Source organism: Phalaenopsis equestris, unplaced genomic scaffold, assembly GCF_001263595.1.
Source record: "Phalaenopsis equestris unplaced genomic scaffold, ASM126359v1 Scaffold000003, whole genome shotgun sequence".
NCBI classification, from domain to species: Eukaryota; Viridiplantae; Streptophyta; class Magnoliopsida; order Asparagales; family Orchidaceae; genus Phalaenopsis; species Phalaenopsis equestris.
Window position 1 is genome coordinate 448 of NW_018164445.1, and position 14,369 is coordinate 14,816.

General features: G+C 30.2%; 1 protein-coding gene across 2 annotated transcripts; it reads right to left on the bottom strand.

Moving 5' to 3' along the window:
• Positions 1–334: 334 nt before the first annotated feature.
• LOC110018156 (proteasome assembly chaperone 4) lies at positions 335–14,133 on the bottom strand (the record flags this gene model as incomplete). Of its 2 annotated transcripts, XM_020715367.1 has the most annotated exon segments (5): positions 335–399; positions 484–559; positions 903–971; positions 7,686–7,883; positions 13,802–14,133. In XM_020715367.1, coding segments are annotated over 4 exon segments (390 nt in total), but the record flags the coding sequence as incomplete, so codon positions are not given.
• Between the last annotated feature and the right edge of the window lie 236 nt (positions 14,134–14,369).

Consider the following 14,369-nt stretch of genomic DNA (forward strand, 5'->3'; position numbering starts at 1 on the left):
AACCCCTAAAATATTTAACCCCTAAACCCTATGTATTTACATATTTAACCCCTAAACTTCAATTTTTACATATATGTCACTTTACCTATGCATTAAAAGGTGTATTTTACATTTTAAAAGTTAAATAGTGATATTTTTTATGAGATGTGAAAGATTTAGGAGATATAAATGTAAAAAATTAAAGTTCAGGTGTTGGATATGTAAATATATAGTAATTAGGAGGTATGTATGTAAATTTTCCTTTAATTTATTTACCCTTTTTTTTTTTTTAAAATGGCCCAATACAAATAACCTTGAAGACAATTTTAACAATTTTCTCTATTATACTTCATACCTCAAGAACTGGGCTGTCCTTTGGAATATTGCATGCAAGAACTACACTGAGGCCTGTCTTTAATACTGAACGTAGAATCATCAATTTAGAATAGTATAATCAAACAATGAAAGAGCAAAATAGAACAACAAATTAAGATATGAACCTACCGAGCCGGTGTGCCATGCTCGATCCAGTGTTCTGAGCATTTCCCTTGAGCAAAGATGTAATGCTTACAGAATTGCTCTGCAAAACATCAGAAAATGTTGAATAATGGGCAATCAAGCGAATTAGTTTCTTTTTTTTAGGAATATTTACATATATATACCACTTAATTCTATTGTGTTTACATATTTAACACCTAACTTTCAATTTTTATATATATATGGCACCTTGTATATGCATAGAAATATTTATTTTACTTTTTAAAAGTTAAAACACGGGTATTTTTGATGTGATACGAAAATTCTTGGTGATATAAATATAAAAGGTAATGTTTGGGTGCTAGATATGTAAAAACATATGAATTGGATGGTGTGTATGTAAATGCCACTTTTTTAAAGAGAGTAGTAGCAAGTATTCCAATTACAGATCGAGTGGGTGCAGCAGCATATAAATGCCCAAATTTGGCAGAGTTGCATCCAATCCATGCATAGATCTGCAGAAAATTGATAGCAGCTGGAAATATAAGCGCCAATCAGAGAAATCAAAGCACGAGTAATCAAGAAAAATATCTTAGATAGAGGGAAAGAAATAGAATGCCAGTCAATCAAAGAATAAGGCTCCAAAATGCAAGTGAATAAGGTTTTTATTATAACTAGATGTGATTGTAGAATTTAATTTTTATTGTAAATCCTAGGAAATTTTATAATTATAAAAAGAGAATCTTAGGCATTGTAAACCTAAGGTGTCTTGCACTAGATTTGATACCAAAGCTAAATATTTCACATAATGTCTTATATATTTAGGATATAACAATTGGGTCGGTTAAAAAAATAATTAGATGGTGCAACTGAAACAAAATTACCTTAGTTATGATTTTAAACCATTCCAAAAAGAATATTATAAGATTGTGCTATATTCTTTAATTCGATGAAGAATTATTTGAAAGCTATAATGTCTAACTCCCAAATATTTGAAAAGAATAACTCCTTCCAGTAAATTAATGCAATTGAAACGAAATCAATATAGAATGATATAAAACATGTTCAAAGATTAATGTTTGTCATGTAGTGATTACAGAACTCAACTACATGCTCAATTTAAGAGCTATATGACCAGATCTAAAAATGCACAATCCAACACAACTAATCTATAAGCCATTTGGTTAATTTTCTTTAAAGAGAATGTCCGTCCGCATGTGATAGGCACATTATATTTATGTAGTCAATTTGTTATCATAATAAAACTTTATGAAGTTTGATAAATGTCAAACATAAGTTTTCTTTTCTTTTCGTCTTAATATTAGCTACAATATATTCATTAAGTATATAGGTGATTTAGCTTCATCATTATATATATCATATCATAGTGCACAATTCAATAATATGTATGATTTGAATGAAGAATATTTACAAGAAATTTAATATTAACCAAAATAATTATAAATCTTGGCATGTGAGCAGGAGACCTGAAATTTAAATCATATGATAAATAACGTTATAAGCCATAGAAATGTCTACCAATAATAAATTACTTGTTAGAAAAAAGGACCGTAAGAAATAATATAACTAATTGGGGGGACAAATGCTTATAGAACTCATAAAAGAATCTGGTATTAGATTTATTTTTTTATGTATATGATTTAATTTTGTATCATAAATCATCAGCCAATGCCTTGAATTATTCACTAATTTCATTTCATTTGACTTTTGCATACAACATATCATATTCATAACTCCGAGACTTCCTCATTAAATCTTATTTCTAATAATATTACCACAGTTGAATTAAATTAATTACTAATGGTGGATGCCAAAGAATCCACATAAAGCGAAAAATAGATCTGAAGGTGATGACACATATTTTTCACAGAAAATACAAAATAATGCCCAAACAATCTTGCAAAATAGCAACAATAAATTGCCCCGCATTAAATTCGTTTCAAGCCATGCAGATTGATACAAAAGTCCTTAAAGGGGTGGATTTAGGTGGCACATGGGTTACTGCTGGAATGGGTCATGCAGCTGGCACTGGCAGTTGAGGTGTGGTTTTTCAAGGAGTTGCGACACTACGATACTTTTGAGGATTTATTAGTGTGACATTTCTGTAAATACGGCAGATTGAACTTTATTTTATTGTATATTAAATGCAGCTACCAACTTTTTTTTGTCTTGGTATTTCTTTATCAATATTAAACTAGCACAAAATCATATAAAATAATATAATGAATTAGGACAAATGCTTATAAGTAAGAATAGTTTATTTTTTAATGTATCTAATTTAATTTTGTATCATATTTTATCAATCAATGACTTAAATTATTCTCTATTTCCATTTCATTTGCAATTTGCATATAACATATCATTTTCATGACTCGCAGACTTTCACATCAATCTTTTCTAAATTATTATTGGAAATGAATCAAACAAATCACTAATGGGGGATACCAAATAAACCATATAAAATAAAAATTAAAACTGTACAAGTGAAGATCCATACATTTTCCACGGAATATGCAAAAATAATGCCCAAATATGCTTACCAACTTTCAGCATTAAATTCCCCAACGCCATTTCTTTAAGCTGAGCACATTGATGCAAAAATACTTAAAAAGGAGGATTTAAGTGGTATATAGGTTTCTTCGTACTGAACGAGTCACCCAAGTGGCTTAGGTAGTTGGAGTGTAGCTTTTCAAGTTGGATAGTACAATACCTTTATTAGTGTGAATTTTCTGCAAATTTAGCAATTTTTTTAAAATTATATCTACATGCAACTACCATTTAATTTCTAGGTATCTTTATTGTAAATTCAAGAAATTCTATGATTATAAAAAGGATGTTTTAAATGTGTAAAAGTACAATCATCAAAATAAACTTTTTAATTGAATATATTGAATGTAAATCTTTCAAGTTCTCCACTTAATTAATTGGGAGCTTAAAGTTCCTCGAAAGTTTATCTCCTTATAAAATAGGCTTGGTTTTTCTAATTTGGTGAATTCTATTCCTTCTGCTTATATAGCTTTCCTGAATTTCATTATCGGTTTGCACAAGTGAATGATTTTATTATAGTTAGAAACAATAAATCTTTATAATGCATGATTTTAAAATAATTATATGATCGTTTGTAGTTCTGAATTTTTTATGTATTTTTCTAGTAGATGGATATTAAATTATAAACTGCCTTCTTTTTCTAGTTTTTTCATCTAAAATAATGTATATTTTCAAATGAAGAGTTTGTGATCTATATGAACTTGGCTTGTCTATGACATTTTGTTCATTTCATCATAAATCTACATTGGTAATCCTAAAATCTAAGATGTTTGTGAACTGCATCATCTTTCATACCTAGATGTAATCCTAGTCATCTATGTGTAAATCCAACTAGATTCTTCTAGCCACTCTTATTTTGTTTGATGTTTATTATAAATTCACTCACCTCATATTCCTAACATGAGAATTTCTCCCCATTCTAACATTACTATACAATGTTGAAGCATGACTTTGGTGGCCAAGATGCAATAATGGCTGTCAAACTTTCCCACATCCACCCATCCCATGCATATGTGAAACACCTGTTAAAATTAAGTCAAACTACAAAAATATCACTAAAAATCCAGTTCTTGTCATCATTCGTCTACTGCATGGCCACTAATGATGCCTTAGTTTAAATATAAGATCTGTTAATGTCGGCTATAAAGGAGGATTTTGCAATTGACCAAAGAGGTTTCCACTTGATTTCTCTCTACCTCAGCCTGTGACCAAAAAGTTGCTCTCCGAAGTTATTTTCAACTTCTTTCTCTAGTCATGTCTAAACTTGTCCAATTCATTCTAATATTAACAAATCATCTCAAAGAGACTTTTCTGATCATCTTTGAAGGACCCCCTTTTCTCTCTTATGTAATAACTTCCTCAGAAGGTTATAATGAACTTTTTCTCACTTATTCTCAAAGCAATGTATGTTAAGCCATCATGACAAACTACAATAAATCTTTGGGTGCTATTTGTAATTTTAGCTGCGTGGTCATACACATTCTTTCGTCTTACGAATAAGCAAAATAATTTTTCAATGCACCTCTGAAAAAAATAATGTGTTATTGTGCACACATGTTTTCCTTTCAGGATGGTCAACCTTCTTCAACTTCACAACCAACATCATCTTATGATTTGAATCTTGAAAGTAGAATTACTAAACTGAGGTACAAGTGAAAAAGAATCAAATATAAAAGTAGTCAAATAACAAATAGAGACCCAATCCAAGGTCATAGCAACACATAATTCAATGTAAAAAGATAGGGTATAAGAAAAGAACTTCCAATAGAAGAAAAACAAATAAAATACGAACTAGAAAAACAAGTTACTGGTTTTAGCATAATTAAGAAAGTTTACTGGGTCCTAATTTGTTATTTTAAACTCTTTTACCATGATACAATTGTAAGTCAATATATTATATTCTTTAAATAAAAAATCAATATGTTATATTAAAATTAAGTTGCAATCATACTAAAAATATTTTAGTTATTTCTATTTTGGGCTAAGAGTTTGTTTTGAGCCAAAGAATCTAAAAGAAATTAGATACTCTACAAAAAAAAAAGAAATAGCTACAAAAGTTTGAATTGTTCATTCTTTCAATGGGTATTTACATATAAAATTGCATGGAAAGTAAAAGAAAATAAATAATTACAACAACAAACACATAAAACCGCCCTAGTTATCCTGTTGTTTAATCAATATAGGGATTGTCGTTTGATGCAAGGGAGCAATCAATGGGCCTTTTCTTTCCCTTTTTATATATGAATCCATGAAAAAGATATTTCCTTATAAGCAATGAATTCATGACCAATGATTTTTCCTATCCAGCACTCCCATGATCTGATGGCACTTTAATAAAAACTATTTATATTGGATATCAACAACAACAATAATTTTGAGTTGAAGATGGAAAACACCCTCTAAATCACTAAAATAATATTTTTAGGTGAATCACTCCAATTACTAAGTGCAGGATAAAATGTGCTCCTTATTAAAATTGTGTCACCCTAAATAAGGAAAAAACATAGCACAATTTGCTCTTTATAACAATTAGGAGGTACAAACAAATAGCTGGTTGTTGCTTGCTGAGGAAAACAATCCGTTTATTAAAGAAGAAGCCATCAATAATGGGAAACAAAGCTTATAGTATTTTTATGGGGAGTCTCCATAAAAATTACTACAAAAAAAAAAGAAGTGGCTAGAAATCTTATTTTGTTCATTAATCCAATAACAATTTATATCAAAATTACCCAAAAAAAATTGAAAACTACCAATTACAAAGTAATTAAAAATTAAAAATACTGCCAAAAATTTTTCTATATTGGCTAGTGAGAGGAGAGAGCAATCCACGACACTCCAATTTTCATCACGTTAAGCACATGAATTTATTGCATTCCTCTTTTCATGTTACGTGTGTCAATTTATAAAAAATATGTTTCCTTATCTAGCACGAGAATTCATGGCCCCTTTAGTTCTTATTTTAAATCATAATATTTTCAAAACACATTCAAACTAAGATAGAAAAAATTTATTATTTCAAATTTGCTTAAGATATTTGCAGGATGCAAAGTCACATTGGTAAATATGTAGGAGAGTCGACTTCCCGGGAACATATACAGTGTGTAAATTAACCCTTTTCCATTTTTTTTTAAATGAAATACCTACTCACATTCATATATTTGGTTTGATCATGTTGTATTATGGGCAGTGTTGATAAAAATCTTATTATAACAATAAATAATCATTAGTCATTTCTATTTGATTTTTAAATTTTCTATAATAATTGTAATCAATAAGAGTTCGCAGATACATGATTGCTTTGAATTTAGTTAGAAAATAGGTAATTTCTTGCTTTTTCAAGTTACCTACTTTTCTCCTAGTAGTGTGCAATGTCCTGAAATAAATTTCCTATTCATTGATAATCCCCTATAATCAACATTAGAATAACCTTCAATTTGATTTTTAAATTTTCTATAATATTTGTAATCAATAAGAGTTCGCAGATACATGATTGCTTTGAATGTAGTTAGAAAAGAGGTAATTTCTTGCTTTTTCATGTTACCTACTTTTCTCCTAGTAGTGTGCAATGTCCTGAAATAAATTTCCAATTCATTGATAATCCCCTATAATCAACATTAGAATAACCTTCAATTTATAAAGTCTCATATTTTCTATAGAGAAAACCTTTTTCAAAATTTAATTTTAAATACCCAAGGCTTCTAAAAACAGCTTGAAGGTGACATTCCTTTGACTGGTGCATAAATTAAGTTATGAGAATTATAATAAAAGGGATGTTAAGACGTGTAAATCATATAGATCAAAAAACTAATTTTTGATATTATTGAATGTGAACTTCTATTCCTTCTCATTTGAGTTCAATTTTTGACTTGGTTCAATTGAAGTTTCAGATGACTTGCAATAAATCATTATTATTTCTTTCAAAAGATTCATAACATATTTTTATTCAAAGATAAAAATGTTTACTGAGACACTTTTATAACTAAGAAGTTTTTGAGTAGGACAAGTTCTTTAATTTCAATTCTACAACAAATTATTTCCTAAATAATTCTTCTTTTTGTTTATTGTCGTCAACCGTATACACAATAAGTATTGAATTTTGTTGCATCATTCAATGCAACCCCAGGTTTAACCACAGTTGAACCTTTGAACGTTAAACCTCTTTTTCTTCTAGTTCAATGTCTGATCCGAATTTCAAACCTTAATAGTAAATTTAACACCTAATGTAAAAATCAACTAGAGCAAACCTAAAACCAGCAATCATAAAGCTAACCTAATATGGCTGGAATAAGCCCACCGAAAATGAGCATTTTAAAGTAAGGGATTATTTTTGGTGCGAAATAAGGAGCAGCAAGAATAGATTACAATCCACTTATACTCGCTTGTCAAATAAATTGATAAGTAAAGCAAAAGCATTATACACTAGTGTGTTCCTGGATAATGGTTATAAAATGCAGAAAAGCATTTTTCTCTTGTCATACACCATAAAAATTTACGACCCTTGGCTAAGAATAAGGAAACATTGATCAATACAAAATTTCATATTTTTAGTCAGATATCAACTCATTAAAATTGAGAGAAATGTCCCTTGAAAATAAAACCAAACAATAAAAACAATGCAATTAATTTAAGTTATTATGAAACATTATGCTAAATCAGCTCACTTGTTTGGAGAAACGTATGATTTGAAAATGAAGAGTGGCATCATGCAAGTCCTCCGTGAAGCATGTGATTTGTACATCATCAGTTAGAGCACCAACACTTGCCTTGGAATTTCCATTTGCCTGTGGTTCCCCACAAGCATCTAACTCTGAGAGTTTCGCATCTAAATCGTTTGTTTCCATGCCCTAATTTTATATAGCCTACAAAAAAAATCACAGCTGAATAAAATTGTTCAAGAACAATATGTTCGCACCTACTTAAGAGTTCAACAAATAACATGATCTAATATTAAGTGAAGTAAGTTCAGTTAGGGATTTTGGCAGGAAATAGAAAGGCCTAACCTTTTCAAGGAAGTTTAGAAAATCTAAATTGATGGAACCCAATGGAAGTAAAAACCAAATAAGAAGAAGGAGTTTCAATAGACTTCCAATAGCTTATAAGTGGAGAACGAGGAGTAAGAAGAGTAAAAGGTCAAAGGCAGTTGCAAAACAAGTGAAAGTTTCATCTCAAGGGAAAAAAATAGAGGGAGCACAAGAAAGAAAGAGATGTCCCTATAGTTGCAAATTGTGAGGTGGAGAAGAGAAAGAGTTTGGATATGGGGGCAGGCCAATATCTACAGTGATGAGCAATGGGTAGAAATAAGAGAAGAACTGGAGATGTCCTTGGGTATTTTGCATATTTAAAAATGTGGTTATTCGTATAAAGCCATTTTTGAAATTTTTTAAGAATTTAAACTTTTGTAAAAAAAATTAAAAATTTATCCCATTCTATTGTTAAGGCAACTAATCACTAATCACATGCTTATACAAAGATTTTTAAGATCCTACCAGTATTAATAAATTTTTAGTTTATTTTTAATAATTACTGTTATCATTTGTTGATAAAATTTCAACATGAAAATTCACCTCACAAGGCAAAGTTATGCAATAATTTAAACTACATAACCTCACCTACCTCAGCAGAAAATCGATCATCAATTCATATATAACACAAGCATTCAAGAGCAACAATTCCCATGCACAAAATAAAATGTAAAAGTGAGCATCTCTATAAGGCAGAAGTTCCGCATCAACCAAAATATGAAAGTATGGGAAAGATGTGAAACCTATTAAATCATAAAGAAAAAAAAATCATAGAAAATTCATGCAAAAAAATGCAGGAATTTTAAACAGGTTTACCCATTCGATGTCTAAAGTAATGCTATCTTTGTTGCAAACTCACATAGGCACATAGATTTTATATTTTAAACCTCAGGCAAGCATATGGAACTCTAACATTGGCAATCTCATTCTATTAAGTAATAATAAGAAATAGGAAGACTTACATACATACCACCTAATTCCTATGTATTGACATATCTAACACCTAAACATCAATTTTTACATATGTGCCACCTTACCTGGCATGAAAAGGTGTATTTCAGTTCTTTTTGGCAGGAAATAGAAAGGCCTAACCTTTTCAAGGAAGTTTAGAAAATCTAAATTGATGGAACCCAATGGAAGTAAAAACCAAATAAGAAGAAGGAGTTTCAATAGACTTCCAATAGCTTATAAGTGGAGAACGAGGAGTAAGAAGAGTAAAAGGTCAAAGGCAGTTGCAAAACAAGTGAAAGTTTCATCTCAAGGGAAAAAAATAGAGGGAGCACAAGAAAGAAAGAGATGTCCCTATAGTTGCAAATTGTGAGGTGGAGAAGAGAAAGAGTTTGGATATGGGGGCAGGCCAATATCTACAGTGATGAGCAATGGGTAGAAATAAGAGAAGAACTGGAGATGTCCTTGGGTATTTTGCATATTTAAAAATGTGGTTATTCGTATAAAGCCATTTTTGAAATTTTTTAAGAATTTAAACTTTTGTAAAAAAAATTAAAAATTTATCCCATTCTATTGTTAAGGCAACTAATCACTAATCACATGCTTATACAAAGATTTTTAAGATCCTACCAGTATTAATAAATTTTTAGTTTATTTTTAATAATTACTGTTATCATTTGTTGATAAAATTTCAACATGAAAATTCACCTCACAAGGCAAAGTTATGCAATAATTTAAACTACATAACCTCACCTACCTCAGCAGAAAATCGATCATCAATTCATATATAACACAAGCATTCAAGAGCAACAATTCCCATGCACAAAATAAAATGTAAAAGTGAGCATCTCTATAAGGCAGAAGTTCCGCATCAACCAAAATATGAAAGTATGGGAAAGATGTGAAACCTATTAAATCATAAAGAAAAAAAAATCATAGAAAATTCATGCAAAAAAATGCAGGAATTTTAAACAGGTTTACCCATTCGATGTCTAAAGTAATGCTATCTTTGTTGCAAACTCACATAGGCACATAGATTTTATATTTTAAACCTCAGGCAAGCATATGGAACTCTAACATTGGCAATCTCATTCTATTAAGTAATAATAAGAAATAGGAAGACTTACATACATACCACCTAATTCCTATGTATTGACATATCTAACACCTAAACATCAATTTTTACATATGTGCCACCTTACCTGGCATGAAAAGGTGTATTTCAGTTCTAAAATTAAAATAGTGGTATTTTTTATGTGATATAAAAAATTTGGGTAGTATAAATGTAAGAAAGTAAGGTTTTGGTGTTAGACATGAAAATACACAAGAAATATTAGCATCACAAGTCCTTATACACATCTCAATAAGGCACACTCACGAAAAAAAATAATTCGCTAGTAGGGTTGATATTATTTTTCATAGAAAGATAAATATATTATATGTTCAAAAAACTAAATGGGTTGGATAAAAGGTAAGGAGATTGATAGCTTAGGTTTTAAACTTTGGTATTCATGTAAGAGTCGCACTGGAAATGGGGTAGGTGTAATTATATATAAGAGTTTGAAAGAGAATGTTGTAAAAATTAATAGAGTTGGAGATAAAATTATAGCTCCTAAGATTATTGTTTATACTAAGATATTTAATAACATAAGTGTTTAGCTCCTCCAATAGGTTAAGATATAAGTTCTAAAGAAAAATTTTGGAATGACTTAGAAAACTTAATACAAATGATAAATCTTGAAGAAAAAATTTTTATTGGAGGAGATTTAAATGGATATGTCGGTATAGTGGTATAAGATTTTAGAAATATTCATGGTGGTTACGGTTTTGGAGTGATTAATGAAGAAGGTAGAGCTATACAAGATTTTACTTTAGCATATGATTTTGTTATTGCTAATACTTTGTTCAAGAAAAATGATGAGCGTGTTATTACTTATAAGAATTAATCTAATAAAATACAATTTAATTATTTTCTTATGAGAAGTAGAGATCGTAGAGAATGTAAAGATTGTAAGGTCATTCCAAGTGAATATTTAAATACTCAACATTTCTAAATTTTAAGATGAAGAGTTGTAAAATAAAGAATACTAGGAAACATCATCGTAGAATTAGATGAAGGCACCTAAATGACACAAATAAAATTATTTTTATGAGTAAAATTCAAGATTTCAAAATTTGAGATATTCATGAAAGAAACAAATTCTATGTGGGATAAAGTAACAAAAACTATTATACAAGTGATAAAAATTGTATTTGGAGAATAAAAAAAATGTTTCTATAAATAAAAATTATTGGTAGAGGAATAATAATGTGCAAGAAAAAATAAATAATAAGAACATATGTTATAAAATTTGTTTTAAATGTAAAATTTAAAGAACTGAAAAAAATATCAAACGATCCATAAGGAATCTAAGGGAACAATCTGTGTCACTAAAAATTATGTTTTACTAATCTTTATAATAGATTAAATACCAAGGACAGTGAAAAATATATGTATAAACTAACCAAACAAAGAGAAAAGAAAAGTAAAACTTTAACTCAAGCAAAGTGTATTAAGGATGAAAATAAACAAGTGTTTTTCTTATAATAAGATATTCAAAATAGGTGGGTAAATTATTTTGATAAATTTTTTAATATTTTTTTAGAAAATACGATCGATTTTAGTGATCTTAATATCATTAATAATAATAAAATATTTCATTTTTACCGTCGCATTAGTAAAAAAAAAAATTTGATGAGGCTTTAAAGAAAACCAAGGGTGGCAGGTCTGTAGGACCTAATGATATCCCAATTAAATAATAAAAATATTTAGGAGATTTGGGAGTTTCTTTACTTACTAGACTCTTTAATATTATTTTAAAAACTAAAAAGATGCCTGAGGAGTGAAGGAAGAATAGTTTGGTCCCTATTTTTAAGAATAAAGAGGATGCACGAGAGTGTGCCAATCATAAAGGTATTGATATGTCATACTTTAAAATTATATTATGGGAGAAGGTAATTGAACATAGGTTAAGACATATTACAAAGAAAGATTTCTCATAATCAGGATTTATGTTGGGTAGGTCTACTATGGAAGCTATACATTTATTGAGAGGTTTAATGGGGGAGGTTTGGTGGAGAAGTTCAGAGATGTTCAGAGATAATAAAGAGGATCAACATATGATTTTTATTGATTTAGAAAAAGCTTGCGATAAGGTTGCAAGAGATATCCTTTGGAGAGTTCTTGAGAAGAAATGTGTTGAGATGACTTATATTCAAGTCATTAAAGATATATATACAAGACCTGCTACTTGTGTTCGAACAGAAAGAGGATTGACCAAATATTTTCCTATTCAAATATTTTCCTATTTCTACCAAATATTTTCCTATTTCTATTGGTTTACATCAGGAATCAGCTTTAAGCCCATATCTTTTTGCTTTAGTTATGGATGGTCTAACTGGACACTTACAGGAAGATGTACTTTAGTGTATGTTTTTTTGCTGATAATATCCTTCTCGTGGATAAGACAAGAGAAAAAACTCAGGAAAAATTTGAATTATGGAGGCCTACCTTGGAGTCTAAAGACTTTTGTTTGAGTAGAACTAAAACTGAATACATGGAATGTAGTTTTAGTAGTAATAGCTCTAATGACAGAAATATAACTATGGGTGATCAATTATTAAAAGGTGTGAACGCTTTAGGTATCTCAGGTCTATTGTTCAAAGTGATTGTGATACTGATGAGGATGTTATTAGTAGAATTCAAGTTGGTCAAGTTGGTTGGCTCAAGTTGGTTGGCTGAAGTGGAGGAATGCTTCAGACCTACTGTATGATAGAAAAGTACCGCTTAGACTGAAAGGAAAATTTTATAAGATAGTGATGAATGTTATATGGTGTTAAAAGTTGGTCTTTAAAAGAGAAGCATAAAACAAAGTTAACTGTTGTCGAGATGAGAATAATTAGGTTGATGAGTGGCTTTACACTTGAAGACAAAATGCGAAATGAATATATCCGTGATAGGGTTGGTGCAGCTCCAGTGACGGACAAAATTAGAGAGAGTCGTCTTAGACAGTTTGGTCACATTAAATGTCGACCATTTGATGATCCGATTAGAAGAGTAGATGTTTTAGATTCGACTTATGCTAAGAAAGGCAAAGGTAGACCTAGGATGAGATGGGCATATTGTATAAAAAATGATATTAATTTATTAGAATTAAATGAAAATACGACACTAAATAGAACCTAGGATGAGATGGCATATTGTATAAAAAATGATATTAATTTATTAGAATTAAATGAAAATACGACACTAAATAGAACACAATGGAGAAAAAGGATTCATGCAGCCGCCCCTACTTAGTAGGATAAAGGTTTTATTGTTGTTGTTGTTTTTTTGTTGTTGTAGGTACATCCTCCTTCAAGTATGAGAAGCAAAATTTCTCTAAATGTTACCATTCAGTACAAGCAGGCATTGAAAATACAAGAAGCAGAGCTTCTCAACACATCATAGAAGAAATGAGACCGGTTAACAGGCAAACTTCACATCTTATAAAATTAAAGTACGTCATTGCAGCAAATCAATTAGTTCATACAAAACTAAGAATAATTCAAGCTACCGAATAATTAATAACTACATCAACCAAAATCATAACGCAGTAATAAGATAGCCTACTCACGGCCTATACAGCAATATTAACCAATATAATTATGGACATGCATTTTAGGTTAGTGTGCAATGAGCCAGTGATGATAAGGAAGAAGAGGCAGTTAAGAAATGCAATGTTTATCAAGTGAAAAACGGTTGATAAGAAATTTGACGAGATCAATACCTGAGGGGGAATATAAAATTTTATCGAACGGCGAGGGGGAGGCTTTGGCAAGCAATAGAGGCGGGTTCAGCGGCGAATTCCGAGCAGGTGGTGGTCTCGAGAGCGAGTATGATGGTCACGGAGGCGGCGACGGCGACGGCGAAGGCGACGGCAAGGGTGATAGCAGAGGCGATGGCTAAATCCCAAGCAGCGATGTCGCAAGGGCTAGGATTTTGAGTCGCGGTACAGAACTGAAGCAAAATTGTATCAGCTGGGGCTGTATGGCAACTTCTAGGTTCCAAGGAGTCGCAAGCTTGAGCTCGAACTGGAGGTCAAGGATGCATTTCGCGACACCTGCGAATTCAAACATTGTTATTTAAAAGTCTTCGTTGCAAATGTTTCAAAAAATTTATTTTAAAATATTGTGAGACAATTGTGAATAAATATGCAAAAGTTCATATTATATAAAATTCATAAAATTTTATACATTCATAATTCTTATATTTAACTTTGTTGTATGAAACCTTAAAGATACAAAAGTAAGTACGAAGTTAAATTGTTATAATGCTAAATCATTCATGTTTTAATT